Raw genomic sequence first — 27309 nt, 5'->3', positions numbered from 1 at the left:
ATACTCGCTTATAAATTTTACTCTTGAGGCTGTCAGAGAACCACTTTTGTAAAACAACTCAAAGTGGCAATTTTACATGAACAATTTCCTGTCTAATTGTTTTGAAGAAAAATCAGTTAAACATGCAAATATGAATGAAAATCTCTAACACTATTTAAATCAGGAAAGAATTTTATAGCATATTACTATAATGTGGACCTGTTCCAAATTTTATGGATCATATGATTCTTTGTGCATGTGTTGTTTGTTTCAGTCAGTTCTGCAATGTATTTCCTAAGCATTTAGGAATGAAAAGTAAATAAATTAATAAAGTAATTATATTAGTGGCTGGTAAATAAAAACCATTTGAAGAATCAACTATTGAAAAGCAGCCCCATGCTCAATGCAATTTTATGATGGAAATGACTACAAAGAATAATTTTGGTATGTAGCTCAGCAGCACTATTTATGACCCTTCCAAAATAATTTAATTATAATGAATTTATTTTGTTTATTATGAAAAAAATTCAAACATAGAGTAAGAGAGAAAAAATAGAATAAATGATAGTGCACCTGTCATCCAGTTTCAACAATGATCAATTGCTGGCCAATCTCTTCTCATCTATATCCCCCAGCCCCCACCCACCGCTCCTCTGGATTTTTCTAAAGCAAACCCAAACTCCATGTATTTTATATTTTACTGGCAAATATTTGTCAATCTCTAAAATATAACGGTTCTTTTAAACTTCATAATGACAATGTCATTATCACTTTGAAATAATTAACTGATTCTTTACTAGGATCAAATATTACAAGTAGAAATTTCCAAAGAACAAAATAATACCAACCTACTAAAATCAGTGACTTCAAAAATATACTACATGATCCAGCTATGTGAGGGACTATGCTAAACACCACCAATGTAAAAATGATCATTGCCTAAAATGCTTAATTTATTTTTTGAATAAATGGACAGACAGAAAATGAAAATGCTATGATAGAGGTAAGAATGTAGCGTGCTTTTGGAGAACAGAAGAAGGGTATGAAACCCATCCTTGGGATGATAGTTCAGGGGCAGAGGGAGATTTAAATAGGTGACGCCTTGTGACAGAAAATAAGTGCTAAGAAGGAGCTACCTCATAACAGCTGTGAGAGCTCATTTTGCATATCTCTCCTTCCTAACTCCACATTCAGGGTCATCACATGGGTAACTTGGTCACAGTGGGAGCATTTATACCACAGAAATTAGTAATCACCAGAGTTAGTCTTTATTTGTGTGTTGTTGCTGTTGTTTTTTCTCCTTCCCACCCCCGTCCCCAGAGAGCTGGTTATTAAATATTAATAAGCACAGTAACAGGTACATGAAAGGGCTTTCCAGGTAGAGTGCCAACTTTTGCCAAGGTTCAGAGATGAGAACGGACATTAAATGGTTGGCACACCAATGATATCAAGTAGACTTGGTGAGACCCTGTTATCAGTACACGGGGCATTCTTCCTTCATGAGACATTTGTGTCTCATTCTCTTCTCTCCTTCAAATCTTTGTGAAGAAATGTGAGTTCCTCCCTGAGGACTATGCTGACCACCCTATTTAAAACAGCAAATGCCCCTCCATACCACCACCCTGTCTCCCTTACCTTGCTGCCTGAGGATGGCCTGGAAGGGGATACACAGGCTCCAGGTGGGCATATTCAGTGCAGCCTGCTCACCCTGAAGATGGCTTTTCCTTTGGAAAGAGGTATAGCAGAGAAGTGCTAGAATGGGACGAGCTAAAGCTCAGGCCCAGAGCAAGGGTCCTACTTGCTGGCCTAGGGTTGTGATGTTTATGATCTATTAGGATATGATGAATGCGAAAACGAATCTAACAACATAAGATATAGGTAAAAAAATCATATCCGAATTGCAGTGGGAAAAGTGATAAAGAGAGAAAGGAATTAATATAAGAAACAGTGTGAAAGAACAGTATGCAAAATGTGGTGCCCATATATGGAGGGGGAGTTATGGCCGGGGCGGGGTGGAGGGTGTGGTTTGCAGAGATTGTCCTTAACTTTCACACCAGAGTTACTAAGGAAATGAAGGTATTCTTAATAGAGGAACTGATGTGAAGGGAAAATAATGCATTTGAAAAAGAAATAAAAATGCTAGTAAAGACGGCTTTTCTCCCACGGTATTTGCCTATAGGTATATCCAACTACATTCTTAGAGGAGACCCAGAAATCCGTGATCCACTCTCTGAACCATGAAAGGAATAATAAGAACTATAAATACAAACTATCTCATCAATCACTTAAATACCATTTCCCATTTTCACAAACACTTCCTACTTTAAATAAAATCATTTGGCTAAGCAGTTCTTTTCAGGATATTTAGACATTGCTAGAAGGAGAAATTGCAAGATTCATATTCCAGTGCTTAATGACTCACTCTGCGTTAGCAAATGGGAAATAAATGAATTTTTTTGTAGCTAGTGACAAAATAATTTACCTAGTCTTCTTTTGAGTAAAACTACCAGTTAAAAATGTAAATAGAAATACATATAGTCTATGGTAGTCTCAGATGTGTGACAGCTTGCTTAATATCCTCAGTGCTTATCAGGTACCCATAGCGACATGGATAACATCCATATACCACCTACAAGTATATGGATTGGAGATGTAGGAAGTTAAGAGGGATACAAAATAAATTCAACTTATAGGAGCAAAAGTTCTAAAACCCATTATTTTCCATGATCTCAAATCCTCACTATTCTGAGGTAGGTCTAGAAACATGAAAACATACCTTTTACTTTTTCTCCCACATATTAAAAAAATTTATTACTTAAAAAATTCGTAAGTTTAAAAGTTAACGTAAGGTACATGTTTTACAATTTTTGATGATTTATGTTTGGTACCACAATTTCAAAAGCCTTAAAGTCAAAAAAAAAAAGAAACTCAAACAAACAAAAAAACACTATATATATGATTTTGTATATATAAAATCTCCAGGATAGCAAACCCAAGTTTTTAGGGGAAATAAGTGCATATGGATGGGGGTGGTAGAAAACCTGTATTCTTCTTATGGAATGTTTGTGAAAAATGTTCCCTTCAAACCAACATGTTTCCCCATATGGGGAGCAGGTTTTCAGCAAAGATGTTTTTGAGTAGACAGTGAGAGAGGCAGTCAGCCATCTGGGTAGCAAGCAACTGTCAGCCACTGATGCTAAGGGCATCACTAAGCTCAGATACTCAGGAATATTCTAGAAAACAGAAGGACAGCCATAATACCTCATAGGCTAAGCTCTTAATACTCGCAGACCTGAGCTGTGAGATAGTTTTGAAAAAGCGATAGTTTAAGAAACTTAAAGTTTCTACAGATACTTAAAGGGAAAATGGGATGGATAGGTCCCTTTACTTTAAAATCACATCCGTTTAGCAGTGGAAAACTAGGGCCGAGACTGAGATGAAACCACAAATATCTTTATAAGTGAGGCTCCATCACCTATTAATAAATCATGGTGATTGGTAAAGGATAAATGTATTGAGTATCTCAGGAGAATAAAACTAATAGAAAATAGAAAACAAAAGAGCTATATGATTTTCTCCCATGTACAGTTATACTGAATTTGGGTAGGAAAGGGAGATAGTTATAAATGAAACTTCCATGTATTGGGAACTTTTTATGATGTCCATTATGCCTAGTCTGGTCACTGTTGCGTGTTAACTGCAGTATGGTGAACTGAGAAGACAGTAGATGATGGAACCAAAGCAATCTGGGTTTGACTCCTAGCTTCTCTGCTTACTAGCTGTTTGACCTTGTACCTATTTAGCTTCATTGAGCCTCAGTTTTCTAACATGTAGAATGGGATTAATACTGACTGCTGTGAGAATCAAACAGAATAATGTCTGCAAAAGTATTTAGCACAATGCCTTGGAGGACAGAAAATATGCCTTGTTTACCTTTAAATATGTCATTGTTAAATAGTAAACAATACATTTTTGCTGAGAGTGAACAGACAATTAAATGTAAGAGAGGAACATTAAAATGCATGTTGTTTACATTTAAAATGTATTATCATAACATATAGGTATACTGGCTCAACTGCTGTAATTCGTAGCTTATATTTTCTAACATGGGACACGAGGATCACTGCTGGTTCAGGTGACTTCAGGCAGTACAGGGAAAAAAAAAAACTTTTTATGTAAAATTTACCTAGTATTTTGTTTGGGCTATTTCTTTCATAAGGATTAAAACAAATTTACCTAGAATTCCAATCCATTTTTCAATGACATTGTTCAGAAAAAGGCTAAAGTAGAGAACAGACTCATCAGCCTGCGAACACCAGCTTCCCTTTGGAGAAGGCAAGGGTAAGACATGAAAGAGAAACATCTGGGAAACCCTGGCTTATTTTACTGCTGGAAACTGCTGCTGGTTGGGACAGTGGCTCTTCACCTTTGCACCGTCCCCTTGATCACTGTTTAAAAGTCTTCATCCATAACCTCTGTGTGCTTGTACCCAAGGATGGAACACTACCTCCCTCCCTTGACTCAGTTGTGAAATCTAGAGCCTGATGTGGTCTTCCAGTCTCCTTTTCTCCTGCTTAGGATTATCTGTTTGATCTTAACATTCTACCACTTTCGTAGAAAATTCTGTCCTGTTTTCTAGGCTGATAATTGTGTATCTAAACTCAATAGAACTAACACGCATCCCAAAACTGACTCCCAAAGACAAGAAAACCCTTTTGGCTTATTCTTGCCTGCATGCATTGACTTGTTCAAAATCACATGACTGTGTAGAGTATGACTGCTACTCTCAGTGAGCTTACTGCACCCATGGCTCTCAAATTCTATTTAGCCAAATAAGCCCTAACACATTGTGTTATCAGTGACGGGGGTAAAGCAAGCCACAAACTATAATGTTACTAACACTTGCTCTTGTAATAGGAGCATAGGGAACTCTGAGCCTCCTGAGTGCAGAATGGTGCAAGCAATGGTGGGTAATGAACCAGACATAGGAGAGTTGGTAGTTCTCTTACTGACGCTTGATTATATCAAGGACACCTATAAGATTGTTTAGTAAGTTTGAACACATTTTAATAGTTTATGGAGGTGTAATTGACATTAAATAAACCGCACATGTTTAAAATACACAATTTTAAAAATTTGGCATTTGTATACTCATGATTCTATCACTACACTCAAGATAACGAGAATACCCATTATCCCCAAAGTTTCCTAGTATCCGTTTATAATCTTTGCCTCCTGCCAAACCCCGTACGTAGGTAACCACTAATCTGCTTTCTGTCACTAAGGATTACTTGGCATTTTCTAAGTTTTTTACAAGTGAAATCATACAGTATGTACTTTTTTTTAAATTTGGTTTATTTCACTTATAATTATTTTGATATTTCATGTTGTGAATATATTGATACTTCATTTTTTTATTGCTGAATAGTACTTCATTTTATGGCTATACTATAACTTGTTTATTAACATTTCAGTTGTTTTGAAATTGGGGATATTACAAATAAATCTGTTATGGACATTTGTGTATATAAGTCTTTGCATGAACATGAGCTTTCATGTTTCACATAAATACCTAGGAATAGAATGGCTGGGTCATACTGCAGGTAATATGTTTAACTACTTTTGGTTTTATTATTTTGAATTTTTCTAAGAATTTATTTGAGCCAGACTGACGACATATGCCAGGGAGCTAGATCTCAAATGCTCCCTATGGTTAACTTTTCAGGAAACTGCCAAATTGTTTTCTAAAGTGGTATACCATTTTATATTCCCACCGGCAGCCTATGAAAGTTATACTTGCTCCATATCTTCTCCAATACTCGGTATGGTCAAAATTTTAAATTTTAGACACTTTAATGCATGTACAGTGAGTGGTGTTACATTGTGGTTTTAATTTGCATTTCCCAAGTGACTAATCATAGGAAGCAAATTTTCATGAGCTGATTTGTGATCAGTTTCTCTTTATTGGTGAAATATCTATTCACCAATGCCTTCGTCCATTTTAAAAATTAGGTTGTTTTCTCATTATTGACATTTGAGAGTTATTTATCTATTCTGAAATCAAGTCCTTTTTCAGATTATCTGATTTTGCAAATGTATTTGCTCAGTCTGTGGAGAGAAAATATTTTCATTTCCTACTCCTAGTTTTTTTTTCCAAAGAATAGAAATTCTTAATTTTAATGAAATTAAATGAATTTAATGAAGTCTAATTTATCACTATTTTTTTCTTTTATGGATTGTGTTTTGGTATGGTATCTAAAAAACAAACAAACAAACAAAAAACCTCTTCACCTAACCAAAGTGCACAGAATTCACTTCCTATGATTTTTTCTAAATATTGTATAGTTTTGGTTTCACATTTAGGTCTATAATACATTTTAAGATAATTTTTACATCTGGTGAAAAGGGTAGGGACAAATTTATTTATTTTTTTACGTAATGGATATTTAATTGTTTCAACACCATTTGAAGAGAATGATGATGTTTATTCACTGAATTGCCTTTGACCTGATGTTGAGACTTAACTGGTAAATGCTATGGAATGAATTGAATGCCCTTCCAGAAAAATTCATTTGCTGATGCTCTAAATATGATGGTATTTGGAGATAGAGCCTTGGGGAGATACTTAAGTTAAACAAGGTTACAAAGGTGGGACCCTAATTATGGGATTAATGTCCTTATAAGAAGATACACCAGAGAGTTTCTGTGCTCTCTGTATGTGCATACACCAAGAAATGGCCATACGAGCACACAGCAAAAAGGCAGGCACCTGCAAACCAGAAGAGAATCCTCACCAGAACTCAACCATGTTGTCACCCTGATCTAAAACGTCCAGCCTCCAAAACTAAGAAAATACATTTCTTTTGGTTAAGCCACCCACTCTATGATATTTTGTTATGGCAGCCCGAGCTGACTAAGGCAACAATATATGTGCAGTCAATTTCAGAGATCTTTATTCTGTTGCATTGCTTTATGTGTCTTTACTGAAGCTTTAAATTAAGTCTCAAAGTCTGGTAGGCTTAGTCTTCCAAATTTGTTCTTTTCGAAATTATTTTGACTCTTTTAGGTCCCTTAAATTTCCATATCAATTTTAGAATCAGCTTGTCAATTTCCACAAAAATGATTGCTGGGATTTTTGACTGAGATTGCAGTGGACGCATAGATAAATCAGGGAGAATGATATTGAATGTTAGGATATGTGAACACAGTCTATTTCAACATTTCTTTTGGAAATGTTTTGTAGTTTTCAGTATACGGGTCTTACACATCTTTTGTCAAACTTAGCTCTAATTACTTAATAATTTGTGATACTGGTGTAAATGGTATTTCTTTTGACAATTGCTAATTGTTTGTTGTTTGATTAAACCATGGATACCTATAAGATTATGTACTGATATAGTTGAACATGGCCCTGGAAAGAAGTGGTGGAATTCAATCCCCTCGAATACTATTTGAAATATCTTAAAAGGAAGACTGTACTTGCTCTAATGCATGGAACATGGGGTAAGACAATTATCGCATCGCATATGTTTTACTCCTCGTTCATTGTATGAATGAGAACTATTAGGACAAATGTGAGCTGAAAATACTCATTTCATGTGGACACAGTTTCAATCAGGGTACAGGAGTAAATATTATATTCAGAGATAATTCTTGGCAAGACTATTTAGAGGTCTTTAAAACATATTTTTTTCAGGCATCACAAGTGATTAGTATAATGACAATGAATCTAACTAACTAAAATCTGTGTTGCCTGTCCTAAGTGTGATTTATAACAAGCCATTTTTCTTCTGTATAAAGGGAAATTTAAGAAGCAATCATTTAGAACTGGAAAGAATAAAAATGACAGAGACACAAAACACTAGCCAAGTTAATTAACAAGAAAATTAGCTTGAAATGAAACATTTTTATATCTGTTTTTGAAGAGATTTTCAAATTTACATTCTATTTTCTTATCTGTGGTTCCTGAAGCAAAGTATCTGTCTGAATGACATACTGGAGAATAACAATGGGGGATTGAATTGTTTTATAAGTAGCTCAACTTCCATGATTGAAAATGACCTTATATTTATCACAGCAGGAATAAAGAAACCATTTTCTAAGATAACTTGATGTTTCCTCACCAACTATGAAAATCTGATCCTTTATATATAAACAATTATTTGTGTAAGCAGACCTAAAGCCTTCCTCTTGAAGAACTCCTCTCTCATAAATCTCTTTGCATTTAACAGAATTTTTTAAACAACCAATTTCCTAATTTATTTAAAACTAATGATTTTGGGTTACTATTAGTTAGTGATAATTCTTGCCTATTATAATAAGCAAAATCAACAACTAGTGATATATCTGAGGCTACAGTGCCCACTAAAGTAGTACCAAGATTATCAAGTAAATTCAAACAACAATAAAAAATGTTTTGTATAATTAATTTCGTATTATAGGTATATCTTTAGAGAAGTCCAGAGAGCAGGTGTTCAAATTTTGTTGATTTAATGATCTTTTTTATTTTATTTTTTAATATTTTATTGGGGAATAGTGTGTTTCTCTAGGGCCCATCAGCTCCATCCAAGTCATTGTCCTTCAATCTAATTGTGGAGGGCGCAGCTCACTGGCCCATGTGGGAATTGAACTGGCAACCCCGCTCTAACCAATGGAGCCATCTGGCTGCCCCCACTTAATGATCTTTGTTATTGTGTGTGTAGGCTTGGCTGAACTTTTTCTCGTACTAATAGCAATAATTTGGGATATGAGTGTTCAGTGTGCGTGTGTGTGAGTGTGTGTGGATCTCTGTGTATGATTATATTTTGTATGCAATACAGTTTCTTCAAAACCACAATATTGTTTCCATATATCCTCTATTGGGTTCCTTGATATCAAAGCCCAATGAGCTATTGTATTTTAGGCATCTTTATGTTAATACATAAGAGTATATGACCAAATCATGGGTTCAGGTGCCAGCAGAGCAAGAGGTCAGTTTCCACATGTCTGTACATTTTAGTTCGGTGCTGTGCTGGTCTTCCTGGTTCTAATATCCCACTTGAAGCTTATTGTACGTTTAGTTATTCATCCATTTCAGGAAAGACCGTGATCACAATAGATTACTGCAACGCCAGATGCCTAAAAGTATAATAAGTCATGGGACCGATGACGACATAAAAGACCTCAGTGTGACTAGAGCATAGATCGTGATACAGGGATGTGGGTGATGAGAATCCAGTAGCAACATGTGAGTGTCACAGCAGAGAGTGTCACAAGAAGCCTTTGAGAAGTAAAATAGCATGGGCCTAATTGATTTACACAGTCTTATGTGTTGAATGTGTCACCACAAAAGTTATGCCAAAGTCTTAAACCCCAGTCTGTGAATGTGACCTTATCTGGAAACAGGGTCTTTGTAGATATAATAAAGTAAAGACGCTGCCGTACTGGATTAGGGTAGGCCTAAGTCTAATGACTGGAAAGAAAGTTTGATACAAAAAACACACAGAAGAGAGATGGCAGAAATTGGAAAGAGGAAGCTAGATGCTAAAGATGCCAAGGATTGCCACTCCCCACCGGAAGCTAGGATAGAGTCGTAAAACAGATTTTGTCTTAGCGTTTTCAGAGGGAACATGGCCTTGGTGACACTTTGAGTTTAGACTTCTATACTCCAGAATTATCAAAGAAAAAAATTTCATTGTTTTAAGACAATCAGTTTGTGGTAATTTATTACGGCCACCCTAGAAAACTAATACAGAGAAGTTGTCATAACCACAGTGTAAGAAATGAACAAGAGATGAGCAAGACTGGACACAAGGTGACCAATTGGAGGCGAGGCAGTAATCCAGGTGACAGATCAGAACTGTGGCAGTGAGGATGGCAAGATGCAGATCACGGTTAAAGTTACTTGGGGGCAGAATCAACGGGATTTGTTAACAGTAATGCAGGCATTTCAGGAGAGGAAGCAATTGACGATAATGATAATGTCCATATTTCTGGTTTGAGAAACACTTATTGCAATAGTGATCACTTGAAAAGTAATAGATTTGGTTGATGGAACAAAAATGAGTTTACTGTTGATCAAGTGCCATTTGGTGCACCTGAGTGATACCTAACCAGCCATGCCCCATAGGAAACTGAGTCTGGAGTTTAGGACAAAGTTTTGGGATGGAGATATGAATACGATAATGTTGCTATGACACTTTGTGCTTCTTCCATAATATCACTTAGCACACTCTCTATTTTCATCACCGTTTCACCTATAAACTTCAACAAGAAAGGGAAGCTGAGAACAGAGAATTGAGTGAGCAACTTCTTTTGATGAACACTGCTGTCCCCAACAGGCCACCCTTTAGTATCCCCACTTCTCCATCACACAGATAGAATAGTGACACTGAAATAGCAATTCTGGCTCTTCTTTGTCTTTCTGCCAAAAGAAGCTAGCCCTAAGTACTGGCAGCTTTTAGGCTTTGGACTTTAGCCAGAAATCCAGGACAACATGGAAAATATCCCATAAGATATTCTGTTACATTTTACATAGATTATCTATGATAATCCTCACATGAATAATCTTCACTAACAACCAAATTGATTATAACCCTCACTCAAACCCAAAAAGAACAAAACAACAACTCTAAAAGTCTCAAGTGCTCAAAATAGAGAAGGTGAGACGCGTGAGCTGGAGCTGGCTAGGACAGCTCAGGAAGGAGCGGGTGAAGGAGTCTGGCCAGGGCCTCATTGAGCCAGAGACTGGGATTGAGCCTTTCATAAAGCCAAAGCCAGAGAGTGCTACTACTGCAAGGAGCGGGAGTCAGCAGATATGACAGGTGTTAGACTAGCACCCCAAAGGTGAACGTAATAGACCATTTCAAAGAATCTGATATTTTCAGAATAATAAAGAGATTAATCAAAGACATAAACCATAACAAAGAAACAATATATAACATATTTGAAAGAATAAGATATGAATGATAGTTAACATTTACCGCACAAGATATTTGTCAGTCATGATTCTAATATGCATACTAACTATCTACATTATTTGGCTTATTAGTCACCTCAATCTTATGTGGCAGATACTGTTATTTCCATTTTATAAATTATGAACCGGACGCACAGAGCAGTAAAGAAAAATACGATCACACATCTTGACAATGATGGAGCTGGGATTTGAACCCAGGATGTTTCATTTCAGTGCTCACACTCCTAACCACTGTGGTGTGCCAAGCAGAAATTCTGAAAATATATTTTAAAAAGTTACTGGAATCTATTCAGTGGATGGATGAAATTTAAGATGATACAATTGAAGGGAGAAATAGAGAATTGTGTGATGGATCTGAGAGAATTTGCCTTGAGTCCATCACAGATGTAGCACAGCACGGTACAAAGAACATATAAACATGAAATAAGAATGTAAGGATGGTAGGATGAGGAGGTTAAACCTAGAATATTAAGCATTTCGAAGTGAGAAAATAGAGAAAGTAGGGGAAAGGAAATATGCAGACATAATGCTGAGGATTTTCTAGAATTGAGGAAACTACATTCTCAGAGGAAAAGAACACACAGAGTCAAATGAAGGAAAGATAAAACATATATTAACTTTGAGAAATTAGAGTGAAAATGCAGGAAAACATTAAAGACAGAGACGAGTACCAAAGAAAAATGACATTACCAAAAAATAATAAGGATTTAACTGACTACAGACTATGCATGCCAAAAGACAATAGAGTAATATTTAAGATGCTGAGAAAAAATAAATTTCACCTAGTTCTCTATGCATAACCCAATGTTCATTCACATATAGGAAAAGGCAAAAAGTATAAACAGATCATCTTTGAACAATTACTAAAGGATAAACCCAAAAGGAATAAGCTATGTGTAATAAATAGCAGTAGGCAAAGACAGTAAGTCCTCACTTCACATCGTCAATAAGTTTTGGGAACTGCAGAGAAATGATGTATAAGGAAACCAATCTTACCACAGGCTAATTAATATAAAGAAAAGTTAATTTCCTACAGTACCTCATCGTTATAACTAAGTGACATTGTTCTGTGACCTGTTGTAATAGGCAAACCAAGTTATTAAGCTTAAGTAAACAGTGTCTGAAAAAATACAGTAATAATAATGCCTAATGTGTGGAGATTTACCAATCAAATGGAACTGTATACTAGAAAAGCAGACAGAAGGTGGGTAGGAGTAATTTGAAGTTAAACATACGAAGATCCTTATATTATTCAAGAGAAGGATAGAACTATTGATTAACATTACATGTTAGATATAAATATTAAAAATTTAAAGCCTAATTATTAAAAGAATACAAAAAGAAGACAAAACTTGTAAACTAAGGAATAACACAGTTGCAATTTTTGTAACAGCAGAAAGAAAAAAAAGATATATTGACCCCAAATGAAACAATGAGATTTCACGTGTAAAAATTTAAACACAAATAAAACAATGTATATATGTTTATTGTACTTATATATGTATACATAATAAAATTTAGACACATGAGCAGTGAGGATGCACATGGCCAACTTTAGGATGATGATAGAATGAATTCAATCTAGATGGAATACCATTAACTTAAATTTTGATATCAGAGCAAAATTTGGTAACTTTCCATGAGCCATATCCCCAAAGTCATTTCTTGAGATACGTTCTAGGAAAGTGTTTTCACCATAAAAGCTTTCTTTAATTGACACCAAAATTCAGTGGCAGTAAGCTACAAAAGGAAATCCGTCAAGTCTCAATTATGCTTTATTTTCTGATGTTCCAGTTGTGATCTCATTAGAAATTACAGAAAATGTTTCTAAGTTTTGTCTCTGCTGAAAATGACAATTTCCATATTTAATCCTGGACGAATGAAATCAGGTGACATTATTCTTTAGAATCCTCTATGTATATAATAGCCAAGGGAAAGAAAGATTCCAGTACAAATGATATATTTGTGCAATTTACACTAAGAAGATAATGTTTATTGTTTTCTCTTGTGCATCTCCATGAAACATGGTATTTCTTCCAACTTTACCATTGGAAAAGTCTAATGGCAACTATATGTTCATCAGATAAGAATCAAATGAACTCAGTAAAAGAAAAAAGAAAATCCTAATTCATTTAGTTCTGAATTTTCATAAGGTAATGTGGCCTGAGTAAAGTGACTTATTAAAATCTCTACTTGATTTCTATAGCTGTGAAATAGTAAGGAAGAAAATAAGACCAGGTATCTCCTTGTGGCTTTAAAAATATAAAAACTCCCTAAACTATTTCTTTATAGTAATTTTAAGCAAAATGCTGATAATTTTTTTTTTTTTTTTTTTTTTGCAATACAGGCATAATTTGAAATGGAAGCAGCACTGACTGTTCTAAATATTTAGGAATAAATTATGTCCTACTGCTATTACTCTCTAGTAGATACTTCTGCACCTGGAATGTGATGCAAAAATAAATACTGGTTATTTCTTATTCAAGTGGCTTATATACATAACATATAACACTGAACTTTGAAAAGGCTTATTTTATATACACTGATAATTGAGATGTGTTGCTTATTGGAAAACAAGAGTAGAATACTTAAATATATTTATTTGTCATATTTGTCATCCTGTATTTGTCATATTTGTCTTTCTGTATGATGGTTGGCACAAAGTCAACTGGGTTTTTCTTCCCCAGTACAAGGAACAGGGGTGGTGGTGGTGGGGAACAGATGCTTGCTTCTTGAGGTCTTAGTTCACAAATGGAGTATGAGAGATGTTGCAGCACACCTCTGCAAGTCCAGCCTTCAGAGCCCATCTGGGGTGAAGCTGGATGTACATCACCCCCACACCCACCTCCTTCCCCACTTCCTTTACCATAACCAGCAATGACCACAACAAGCCAGAGGTAAATCCTAAACAGGCTTCATTGCTTTCTGATATGTCGTCTTTATAATCAGGTTTAGGGATTTCAAAATTCTCAACGAACCACCTTCCTATGATTTTAACTAAAACTGTTGTACAAAGTAAGCTTAGCAGAGACTTCTTTTCTTTTAAGGTCTTTATAGAACTTGTAGTTAAGAAACATAAAGCTGAGAAATTTTCCTATTAGTAAAAATAATGGTTTATTACACAAATTAATCACAAATCAATCTCACAGGCTATCTATACGGATTACAAATCCAGCTGGAAATAAATAAAAATGATGATCAAAGGGCCTGCTATTAGGATAAGCACCAAAGAGCTTATTTTGCTAAGAGCTCAATCTTTAAGATAGCAATGTAGGTAGTACTCAACCAAAAACTGTAGAATGTGTGGTCTACTTACCCTTGCAAGGCTTTCTCTCCAAACCAATCTCCTTTTCCTAAAGTTCTAAGAAAGATTGGGTCTTCACTTGGTGAGTCTTCACGAGTGACATTTACCTGCAAAGAGAAGCAATGAAAATGTATATCCATCATATACCCTGGATGACCAAATGAACTTATTTCTTTTCCTTAAACTTATTTTTATGAAGAAAATGAGTACATTATCACTAAAGGGGCAAAAAAATAATGACACAGAATTCCCATGCAAACTGCAAGAAATGACATTCAAATATTTCATTACAATTTCATGTTGTTTTCAAGAAATAATAAATTGTTCAGAAATTTGAATTTCACTGAATCCTCATGCCTTTTGCCATTTCCTACCTCCTTTGAGGCAACCACTATAATGGATTTAGTGAACATTCCTCCAATCCTTTTTTATGTGCTTACATGCATGTGTTTTTAAAATATATGAACAACATAATATGGTGTGTATCATTCTGTGACCTACATATTTTCTCTTAACATTCTTTTATTTATTCCATGTATTAGATCTAAATATAGTTCATCCGTTGTTTTTTCCCTCTCCACAAATATACTTATTTATCCACTTTCCTGTACATGGACATTTATATCATTTCCACTTTTTTCTGTGGCAGTGAACATCTTTCTATACACCTCTACATGAGTAGCCCAGATTCTCTAGAATATGTCTATCTCTTTCCTTAAGAAAAATCCAGCTTCACTCAAAGAACAGTCACATTTTCATGACGCCATCCTGCAGGTCTCCTGTCAACTTTACTGCCCATATGCTTCATTCAGCAAGATTTCTTTTTCTAAAGACATATAAATTACACACATGTCTTTTAAATTCATAATAACAGTATGCTCTCTAAAGAAATGGGTATTTCTTTGGCATTCTCTACAATGTACACTAAGCATATAATAAAGAGCTGTAAATTGTTCGAACAGAAAATCTCCTTGCTAACAAGGTAACTCGGCCCATGCAGGACTTGTGACTTGCGTGATAGTCCACAGAAGGCAAGTGATAATGTTTCCATCGCATGAATGAAGACAGAAATGCTGTTAGTTTTACCGTTGTGTTACTCACTTCCTTCCCCAGATCTACTAATATTCATAAAACTGGCTATGTGTCATCCGGAAAGGTTAAATAGTTAAAATACACCTGCCTGGAAAATGAAGTGGAGAAACCAATGTCTTGAGACAATTCCAGACACTTAAACACATTTAAAAATACGATGCTTTGGGTTTTTGAATTTAGAGAGTGGATGTCAAGGACCAGACTTTTTGTAAGTATTAAGATGGTCTGTGCAAGGTGGAGGGAATTCAATTATTCTCCACTGATCCACTTGATTACTCCTCCACACAGTGTGTCAAAACCATGGAAATGCAGTTTTTTACCACTAAGCTCTGTCACAGAGATGCTCATTTTCATGCTGATAAGGCTTTCACAGATGTGAATGGAGAATCACTAGCCCAGTGATTCTCCAACTTTGCCAGGGGTGGGGTAGGGTACACTTCTTATTTAAAATAAAGGTTCCTCAGATTCTGATTAGTGGATCTTGTAAAGCTGAATTTCAAAAGTTTAATGTAGGTGAATTAGATGCAAATGTTCTGCAGACCAGTCTTTGACAAACATTGATACATTGTTGTCTGTCTGAATCTCAGTTTTCTCATCTGTACAATGAGGCAATTCAACAAAACCATATCTGTCCTCCTCCTGGCTGTTAAAAAAGAAGTCATGGATTAAGGTATAATATACTACAAGTTAAGATCATTAATTCAAAATTACATATAAGGTTATATGCTATAACCATACATTTGCCATTTGGTTAAGAAAAAAAGATTAGAAATTCAACATGACAGATTAATGCAAGCCATGGAGAAATTTCAGTGGAGTTTGAAATGTTCTTTAAGAAGATGTTATTGAAATTCATTGGCATAGACATAAAAAATAGGCTACCTGAAGAATAAAACACTTTCTGCTTATATGATTAATGTAAGGGAAAGCCTAAGTGGATAATCCATGAATATGAAAAGATAAGCAGCTCAAAGAACAAGAATAAAAGCTTTTCTTTAAAGTTCTAATTTCCACAGTTTTTCTTTGTATATATAATGAATCATTCTAAATATGCACTGACACCAGTCATGAACATTTGCATCTTTAATTCTAAAAAAAATTCATGGCAGAAAAAACTAAACATATAGAGAGATAGCCTAACTGTGGCCTATATAATTTTCACTTAAACCACAAAGTACTTTATGATCCACAATGCTGTGGAAAGAAACTACTCATGGCACCTTAAAGATAATATTTAGTCTGTTTGAACCCATGTTACCTGGCCACCATGTCCAGAAAATGGGAGGCTTATCATAGGTGTGTGTGTGTGTGTGCGTGTATGTGTGTGTGTGTGTGTGAATTAAATGAGAAAATCTATCAAAAGCATCCTTTCAATAAGTGTCCCATAAAGTCAGTTGCTTTTTCCATATTTCCCCTTCTATTTCTCTCACTTCTTATTTCAGAAATTCCATGTATTTGATTGTAAAATAATTATCACAGATCACTATTATTTCTTTTATTGTTGCCATAAAATGTGATTTAGAACATTAATTACTTTTAGTTCTAGATGGATGAAAGAGTGTGCATTTTTATGTTTTTTAAACTATAGATTAATTTTTCTATAAGACATATGCATGGTCTTGTAGCTTAAAAGTTTGAAACTATTTTTTTACAACCAAATATAATTTTTAAAATTAAGGATGGAAATAGGAATTAGACATTTTAAATTGAATACATACAATTAATCTTTACTACCAAAATTTTCAATGAAAAATATAAGTGTGCTCAACAAACATGTTTAACTAAAAACAAAATAAAGTGTTTTAGTATAGAGTCAGTGGTTTTTATAAACAAGGTAATGTTTATTATAAAGAAATCTGGACTCTACAGACTTATGGGGCAGACCCAACTAGAGAATAGTGGTTAGTCAGGTAAGCATTTTCCTACCTAACTGTGGAATCCTAAAAACAAAGCCTTTTCCCACCTGTGTAATTAATAGTTTATAAAACTGAAGAGTCCACAAAGCAGCTCTTTTTTCAAACAATGTTCTGCACATATTGCTTAAAAATGGGTGTTGTTTCCATATTCAATAACACTGAACATTGTGTTAAGCCAATTTGTTTAACTAACTCCCTTAAACAGTTGTTAATTCTAAGCAAATCCGTGTGGTTGTAAATGTTCTTTAGTAATAGACAAGAATCTATGAATTATACTTTTTCCTAATGAAAGCATACAAGGTATTTTTTAATAAAATCAGAAAAGCAAATTGCATTTGAATTTTCGAATCTCTGGAATTTTATCTATGAATCCTGTTCAATTTTGATTCAGCTTATTTATGGAGATATAGTTTATTTTTTGATGTAACACAACAACAGGGATATATTCATAAACTTTCATCAGAGATATTTTTCATGTTCTTGTGAACCTTTTGGTGCTTTATAATTTACTGTTTTTGGGGGTGTGGGGCCTTCATGTTTTCAGGCAACTGAAATGGACCGATTAAAGTAGAGAGAACTAACTCAACTTCGATTTAAGGCACCACCAGGTACTGTAGACATTACTGCAGCATTCTGCCTCAAGTTTTAGAAAAATCAGTTTGTATAGGTTTAATGGCGGTAAACAAATATCTCACAGTTTATTTTATAATGTTTTTATCTTGGTGTAGCTGTGCTTTACTGACGGATAAAAACTGTTTTACACTGAAATAAATGGATTTGAACAAGGGGTAATCCATTCATAGTTCTATAGCCCCCTGTTGTATGTCTCTGTTGCACATTTCCTAAGGAAAAGACAGTTTGGTGGTAACAAGAAAAATATCTTTGCCAGGGTTGTCATTTATATATATATTTTAAATACATGTGAAACAAGTATACACCTATATACCTAAAACAAAACATTCCTGGTTTAAAAAAAATCTTGAATGTGTCAGAACAGCCCAGTATATTCTTGCTACCTCTCTCGCAGAATCCCTGTTGTACTCTAAAATATTGCCAACGGAATCAGTTCCTGTGGCATAATGTCCACTCTTTTTCTATTTAGACATATTATGAAACTCATAAAACAATACCAATAATGCAACTGTCTTCAGCTGAAATTGGTTACAAACACAGCTTCTTTTAGGCAGTTCTGGGAATTTGCAGTAGTAACAGGGTACTCACATAAACGTGTCAGAAATTCCTCTTACCTGATAAACATATCACTCCCTGATAGCAAAGAATTAACAATGTAATAAAGTAAAAATAAACCCAAATCATTGGGATAAAAAGTTTCCTTCTGACCAATGGAATCATTTATATTCGTGAAGATTTTCAATTTTCCCTGATACTTTAGTCAATGTTAAGAAATAAAACAGTAAATGGTAGGCTGTAACAATTTATGTACAAATCACAAAATGCTAATGTTTCTTAATTTTCTAACAATAGAGAAAACAAGATATAGTTTCAACTATAACTGGTCAGACATGTCATTTCATGATGCTTTTTAAGAAGCTGGTCCCTGATTTGTATTTTTATCCCAGGCTTTCTAATATCAGTTAAAACAATGGGTATGATACAAGTACAAATATCACTTTTTTCACTTCAGTGGGGCATACCACTGGTATAAATCATTAACATATGCACATTCTTGATTCAAAATTAGTCCAAAGAGGATTATCTAAAATGTGATCGAACAAGATTTATAATCTTTCACATTTCCTGTTCACTGCAGCTCTTTAAATCTCCTTCCTATTTTAAAATGAGCCATAACGTACTAGTCAGTCACATTTGTTAAATTAGAGGAAATAAATTTACTTATTTTTTTTTTAAACTAACAATTATAAAAATAAAAGTTGTTCCACCTGCATTTCCTTCACCATCTGTTAGGATGCTTAATACATACAAATTAGTTTTAAGGATCATTATGATAAAGCAAAATAAATTCAAATCATAGGTTATACTGCAATGATACTTAAATGCAAAAATGATTATGACTTTACTATTGAAATACATTTAAGGTCTTCTTAGCAATATAATATTAGAGTATTAATCTACTACATAAGTCCCCATTTTCCAATTCACTAAATTTCTTACTTAGTTTTTAAATAAAAATATATAATAGATTCATAATATCAAAAAACTAAAACAGTACAATAAGGAACATATTCTGATTCTTTTATTGGGTTAAAAGTAGTCTCTTTTAGTAGTCTCATAATGATAGCTCTTTTTTATTCCTATCCCTTGTCTACTCCATATTTATTCCTTCCTCTATAATTTACAATTTTAATAGTTTTTCAGTAGTCACTCAATATTTCTTTATAAACACACAATAAAACATTGATATATTTATATCCTTGTTGCCTTCAGAGTGTTAAGCTACTTGCCTATAAATACTAAAACTAGTCAGTCTCATAGGATTCAAACTTGGGCCACATGTTTTCAAAGTCCAGATATTTCACTACAGCAAGGTTACTGCTCCTAATGACTGGATGGATTTTTTTTCCTCTTAAAAATTTTTAAGAGACCCTAGTCTTTTCCATTTTTATTATATAATTTTAATTATGAGAATCTTCCCATAAATGCAGACGTATAAGTGGCATCTAACATCATGATTGTTACATTAGCGCAGACAATTTATTGGTCTTCAAAGTTGTATTTCCTTTTGTACTGTTTTTGGGAAATTCATTTTCAAATACTCCTCTTTCATTTTTAGAACATAGGAAAACTCAAAATGTGCACAGGTGCTTCCCCAAGGGTCACTGGGGGACCACAGGCTGCCCTTCTCCATCACTCTCTTGTGCTACCAGAGCTTACCTTTCCTTTACTGATGATAAAGAAGGTGTCTCCTCTTGCACCTTGCCTGATGATATATTCTCCATTTTCATAGTGGGTCTGAAATGGAAAAAAACAACAGAAAAAAATAATAATTAAGAAGTAATTTACTAAACAACTCAACCTCTTCCAATATCAGCTCCCGAGAGATGCATTCATCATGATTTAAGAATGAATAACGGTTAATGAACTTAATAATTACAAAGAAGTCATTTCTATCATGCATATTTTTTAAACTATTTTGTTAATGCCATTTTTCTGGATGATTACATTTATATCTTTAAATTCATTCGTTTTAATAGTTTGATGAAAATATTATTGTCTCCCATCAACTGAGCACAAAATAAAACAGTAGAAATGCTAATTGCACTGGTCTTTCTGTATCATTTTATTTGTCATTCTCATTTGGTTTTAGTAGTCTCATAATGATAGCTCTTTTTTTTCTGAGAAATTACTGCGGCACCTAAAGATTTTCATTTTTGAAACCATGTTGACTTTTAGTGTCAATTAGATGGTCCTAGCTACTTTTTAAGGCATTGCTTCATGCTTTACTGTCCTTGCTTCAGCAATCTAGATTTGGCTCCGTCAAACAGAATGTCTTAATTTTATGGACTGAGTTCTGATCCAGCATCTGTGTGCTCATAAACTACCAAATGAGGAGCAAAATAAAAGCTGCAAAAGGATAATCACAGTCAGTGTATCAGTATTCTGACTCTGACACAGTCACTAGGTTTATTCCCAGGGTTAAGATGCCTTCTGCAACAGAAAAAATTTCTATAAGAAGAGGTGAGAGAAGTATACTGCTGTGTCAGAAGGCAGAACTGTGCCATCTGGCCCTATCTTTCTCTGCAGCTGAGCAAGGGAGCCATATTTTGGGAAAGAAAAAAATTACTTTGCACATTCCTTATGAATCAGATTTCGTGGTTTGCATGTAATATCCATCAGCCCAAAGCCTGTGATTTGTCCTTATACTTCAATCATGTTCTTAAATGCTTTAGTCTACCTACTCTTAAAATTGCCTTTCATTAATAATTCCCATTAAGGATAGCTGTAATTTTCATTGCATTCCTAGAAAAACAGCATACTACCTAACCTGTTACTTTTTTTTCCCACTCAAAAGTAACTCACTTTCTCAGTAACAACTTTAAAAATAGGATTATAGAATGCATATTCTTCAACTGATTTATTTCATTTAACAAAATATCTATGTTCCATTTTCATATCTTGCTGCTTTGAAATGAAAAGATCTTTTAGACATCCAGATTTGAAAAACAAATCACAGTAGTCTATGTTCACGTATCAATTCAATGAACACTTGTGGGTGTCTCTGAGTCAGGCCCAGTTATAGGCACTGATGATGCAAAGATGAGTAAGGCCACAGTTTCACAGTAGCACCGTCAGCTGGATCTTTCTTTGACGAGTGCGATGTAATACACCTGCATTGTCCAGTATAGTAGCCGCCAGCCACATGTGGCTCCTGAGCATTTGAAATGTGGCCAGTGTGACTAAGAAGCTGATTTTTTTAAATGTATTTAATGTTAATTAATTGACACTTAAATACTCATATATGGATAGTAGTGACTATTGAATAGCACAGGTAGTAGCTCAAACTGACAAGGGAAGAGTGACAATCTGTAGCAGAAGAGGAGGGGCAACAGTGGAGCATCTTTCCCACTCTTGATGTTTCTTTCTGAATGAATGGAGCTCAGCTGTAGCAAAATTCAGGCCCGCCCTCTTCCCCTTTCCTCACTGTAGCAGAGGAGATGGTGTAACTTATCTGACTGGTAAATTTGGATGTAATTGGCACGCTCCTCTCATCCTCTCATCATTTCTCACTGGTGGGAGGAAGCTCCTCACAGAGGCCTGGTATTCTCTGCAGCTCATCCATCCAGGGGAAGAATCTCCTCCCTGGCAGAGTGAAGTATGTGCTCTCTGGATTTGTGTGACAGGACAAGTCTGCCCAAACAGAAGGTCCCGTTCAGGAAGCCTATTTTGTTCTCACACCTAAGCGACAGCCCCTCGCTTAGATTTTACTAGTAATAATGGTAATATTTGAGTCTTATTTATCTTATTCTTTGTCTTATTTTTCACTTAGTTTCTAATCTAAGAGCTCTCAAACCCACCGCCCCAAACAATCCAGTATGCAAAGTCCTGTACTTTATGTTACCACAGGCTTGTGTATTATGTGTTGTACTGTCTAGTAGAGAGCTGACTCTTCCAATGGCTTTGCCATGGAGGAGATTCTGAAGCCCCAACTGAAGGATGAGAAAGAAGTCATTGAATGTTGAGCAAGAGAAAGCCACTCCAGCAGCTCTTCATGGTCATATAATAGTCGTGGAGATACAATTATTTTGGAAAAAAAGTAGAAAGATGGAAATAAAAAGCACCAAAATTTGAAGAATTCTCAGCTCATCTAAGCTCATTTCCTCATTTACCTCCTTTTTAAAAGCCTATCCCTTCACATGTGGAGCAGCTCCTCCAATAACACTGTTTTTGTTCAACATTGTTTCATTGTAATGTTGATGAGATGCCATAGGAACTTAACTCTTGTTTATATCAAAATTGGTTTCAATATACATTGTTTTTGCTTAAACTTGCAGACCCTATCAATGACATTAAGTGAGGGTAAATACCCTGGCCTCGCTCTTCTCTACCCTCTGGTCTCCTGCTGGGGTTCCCCATTGGCTGAACTCAGTTGGAAGTCAGGGAACAGGGAAGCCTGGTGATGCCCTCCATTCAAATCAACTTCTAGGAAAAGAGAAGGGCACGGAAAACTAAAAATGGGCCTGGGGGCAAGTGGAAGGCATCAGCCCCACTTCTAATATGTCATTCATTTACTCACTTATCAACTGTCTCCACTAGAATGTCTGCTCTATGAAGGGATTTCTGTGTTGTCCCCGCCATGCCCTTTGCACCTAGACAAGGACCTGCGTATTCAATAAATACTTATTGAGTAAATGGCTTAAGCTATGACATTTAGTCCCTCATGTAACGAGAATTATGGAAATGGAGAAGTTTTAGGGTCAGTGAATTTATTAACTCAGTACGTCCTCCAAGGACTCACTTTCAGTTGGCTTGCCCTCACTAGTAGTGTCCTCATGGTCCCAAGATGACAGCCAGTGCTCTAGTCATCACAACTGGGTTTAAGACAGAAAAGGGGAGTTTCTCATCTTACAACTCCTTCTGGGGGAAAAAAAATCCCAGAAACCCCTACCAATCATTCCCTTACACTTCCATGTCTTAGGCTGCAAGCCTGTTGTTAAACAAATACCTGTCAAGAGGAACAGAATTACTCCAAATGTTTTTCATTAGTCAAAGTCACCCACTAAGGCTGACAAGAAACCATTCAAATGAAATCAAAGCTCTGGCAGTGGAAAAATGGAGAGGAAGGATTGGGGGTGTACCCAAGAGGGCATCTACTTCACAGGCAAACAAACAAACAGTCTCTGAGGAAAACCAATCAGATGAGGAAGGGCATGTGGAGCTGGAATGCTAGGCTGTTAGAAGAGAAGCCTCAGAATCCATGGCCGTTGTCTTCAAATCTCCACTGATCTGGGGGGAGACCAAGAGAGGTAGCCTCTCTGGGTGACAGTTCAGAGAATGAGTGAGAATTAAAGGGAGGAAACCAACGTTTGCAGATGGCACCTCAACACAAGTAGGGAAGCAGCTCCAATGTGGAATAGGCTGCCCCACCGGGTCAGGGACACCACATACTGAGCACAGCCTCTGGATGAGCATGGGCCACAACACTGCACAGGGGATTGAAGTTGGTGTCCAAGATTTCCTGAGGGGAAACTTTAGGGTCCCTTTCAGCCATGTGATGCTGTGATTCTCTGACAGTTGTGTTTCCCAAAGATGACCACAAAATAACTTCCATTCCAAAAGCTCTCCTGCATGGTGACTTTGCGATTTTCTCCTTGAGAGCTAGAGTCTAACGCCCTTCCCTGAAATCTGGGGTGGTCTTAAGCAGCTCCTTTGCAACAATAGCCGGCATGGAAGTGATGCTGCATGACTTCCAAGGTTAACTCAGAAAAGGCCATGTAGCTTCCACCTGGTTCTCAGAAGACTCCCTCTTGGAACCCAGCACCATACTCTGAAAAGCCCAAGCCATATGTATAGGTAGTCCGATCCACAGTGCCAGCCAACCCTGGCCTCTGTGTCATCTCAATCAGTGCAGTCAGGAGGAAGACATGTGACTGAGAAGCTTTCAGCTGAGTCCAGCCTCAGCATTTGAGTGTCCCCATCTGAAGCCCCAACTGTTATGGAGCAGAGACAGGTCATCTGTATTACGTCTGAATTCCTGACCCACAGAATTTATGAGCATAATAAATGGTTCTTAGTGTGCACCACTAGGTTATGCGGTGGTTTATTACACAGCAACTGATAATCTCAGTAGACCCCTTGGGGGCTGAACCCCAATACTTGGCCCCTGCCTTTTCCTAGAAACTCTGGCTTTGGTTGGTTCTGGAGTTCAGATCTTGCCAGCAGCTGTGGTGAAACATGGCATCTTTTCCATCTTTGGGGTCTCATTTCAGAGGTGAGGGAAGAACCTGGAACACAGCCCAGTCATCTCTCAATCTCTAGCATAGTGGGCAAAGCACATTCATGGCCCTTATCTCATGGAAGCTTCACAATAATCCTAGGAGGGGTCTAACAGAGAAGAGGAGGCAAACATGGCTTAAGTGACTAGTCCAAGGTCACATCACTAATAAAAGGTAGAAGTAGCACTCAATATAGGTATTTCTTTCATGTCCCACCATGAACTGTGGTAGAGTTAGTGGGAAGGATAGGCCGTGTCCCTCCACCCTGCTACTCACCTTCCCCACACCCCACATGTGGCTGGGCAAGAACCAGTCTCTTTTATATGGCAAAGAAAAGATATGTCCAAGTCACCTTCAGTGATAAACACTTGGATCAGTTACAACTCCCTGGGTGTACATGAAAGAAAATTCAACGACACGTGGCAAAATGGGAATGTACTGAGTCACCAAACAACATAGTCCAAAGATAGTGGTGTCCAAAATAGCTGAATTCAGGGGTGAAATCATTGCACTAGACCCTCGTCTCCCTCTTTTCCTCATAGCTCTGTCTGCCACGCGTTAGCTACTCATGAGGGCCAGGGCATGCCAAGATGGCAGTGGGCTCCCCTCATGTTCAGACCAGTTGGCTTTTCATGACTTTAATTCCTTCATCCCAGAGAACAGAAAGTTTGAAAGGAATATCCACAATATAGCTATTTAATTCATGGAAATTATGTAATCACCTGAATCTATCTGACAGGGTTTTGTAACTCAACAACCACAACTGCCATATTGATTATTTTAGTTTACCTACACAGGTATTCACTGCACTTGTTTCCATGATGCATAAGCTCACAAAACTCATGGGTCCAGAGAAGAACCCATGGGGCCGTGGCCAAAGGCAGTCCAAGTTTGGGAAAGATCATACTGACGGCATTATAATGCCAGGACCAGAATGACTGTGCTATCCTGAAATGTTCGACTGCCCCTGAGGGGAAGATGATTATACATGCTGCTTCTTCGAGAGTCTTCGTAATTACGTTAATCAAATATCAGCAAGTTCACTGTTCTTTGAAGGTTACTTTGCAACTTTATCATTTTTGTATTTCAAATTCAATCAAAGAAAAATACAGAATTTACAATGGGAAAAAAACCATAGCAATTCTTAGACAGATTCCTTTAAAGGTTCCCCTATTTATTAGGATAAAAGCCAAACTTCTTAACATGGTCTGCATGACTGTATACAGTGTGCTTAATGCCACCCTTTTCAACCTCTTCTTGCTCTCCCTGACTCTGCCCTCCAGCCCGCTGGCCATCGGGCCACACTCCCTTGTTACTACCAGGCCTAAGTACTCTCACTGCTGTACCCCCACTGCTTCTTGCCTAGTTACATCTTACGTCTCTTCAGATCTTAGCTTTCCCTGACCTGGCATGTCCTCTCACCTTGCTACAGCACACACATCCTGGCAAAATTAAGTTATATCATTTTACAATGCCACATAGCTTTTATTTCACTCCCCTTTTCCAAGCTTATAGTTATTTATTTATATGATTATTTTAATTATGCTTTTCAGCAGATTTTAAGTTCTATTGAAGGCAAGGATTGATGACAAACACAACTGCAAACCATAGCATGACTGAGGCTCCTGTGAGAAAGGCCTTCTCTCACACCCTTCAGGAATTAAAATTATCCTTCTTGTTTCCTCTCCGTGACCCCAACAACACATCACCTCCTGCTCAGAGGATTTAGGAGATTTTCCCTTATAGCCATTGTTTTACTTAGAATAATGCCTGACACACAACAGACATTCAATATGTAACCTAGTTTAACAATAGATTTGGTCCTAACCCCTTCATTTTGAGTGGAAATAGGAGTTATAAATTATAGACTAGAAGGATGGATAAACAAAGAAAATTGACAGCATGTCTAAATGTAAGCAATGCATCCCCCTCAAGGCAACAACTTGGAATATTTCTAAAACTTGTGAGTTAAAAAACAAAATAAACAAAAACCAATCTTCTCTTTGCCACCAGAAAAACATGGGTATAGCTTTTATTATTAATGTATATGTCTTCGTATTCTCAGAAGTCAACATTAATATGTATGTCCATTCCGACGTTTAAAATTCTGCATATTCTTGCTGACATGGCTTAGTACAGCACTGGGTAGAGCATTTAGCGGCCTTACCAGTTATGCCCTGGTGACTATGTATGATTCATTTTCACTTTTCAGATCAGACTCATAGTTTGTTATATCAAATATATTGTATTTTAACTGGTGATTTTATTTTCAGCCCCAACTCGAAAATAATCTGAAATTAATCTCATTTAATATAAACTAACATACAATCTATCATGAAGTAAATTCCCACTTAAATTATTTCAGTCAGAATTTTACCTTTATGTTTAAGTTTATTTAAGTTTAAGGTTGAAGTCATCCTTAAATCTTTGTTGAAATATAGAATATCTATTAATTGACATTATCTTAATGATGAAGGCACTATGGTAATTGCTACTGTTATAACAATAGCTGCAATAAGTATGAACCACCTTTGTGTGCCTGAATAATAAATACTTGAAGTAAAAAAAATAACAATTGGAAAACTGTGAATTAAGAACAATATGGTCACAATTGTTGCCTCATTTTTCAGAGGACAGTTACATCAGCAA

General features: G+C 36.1%; 1 protein-coding gene across 3 annotated transcripts in view; it reads right to left on the bottom strand.

The window, feature by feature from the left end:
- The window catches only part of PRKG1 (protein kinase cGMP-dependent 1), a 1130349-nt gene that overhangs the window by 171294 nt on the left and 931746 nt on the right, over positions 1–27309 (bottom strand). For all 3 annotated transcript variants that reach the window (XM_019738600.2, XM_019738591.2, XM_019738608.2), the window contains exons 6-7: positions 20102–20179; positions 14253–14347 (exon numbers count right to left, since the gene is read on the bottom strand). In XM_019738600.2, the coding sequence (XP_019594159.1) occupies positions 14253–14347; positions 20102–20179 (173 nt within the window). The remainder of the gene's footprint in view (positions 1–14252; positions 14348–20101; positions 20180–27309) is intronic.

Source organism: Rhinolophus sinicus, linkage group LG07 (genome assembly GCF_036562045.2).
Source record: "Rhinolophus sinicus isolate RSC01 linkage group LG07, ASM3656204v1, whole genome shotgun sequence".
Lineage (NCBI taxonomy): Eukaryota > Metazoa > Chordata > Mammalia > Chiroptera > Rhinolophidae > Rhinolophus > Rhinolophus sinicus.
This window is presented reverse-complemented; position numbering and strand designations above follow the sequence as displayed.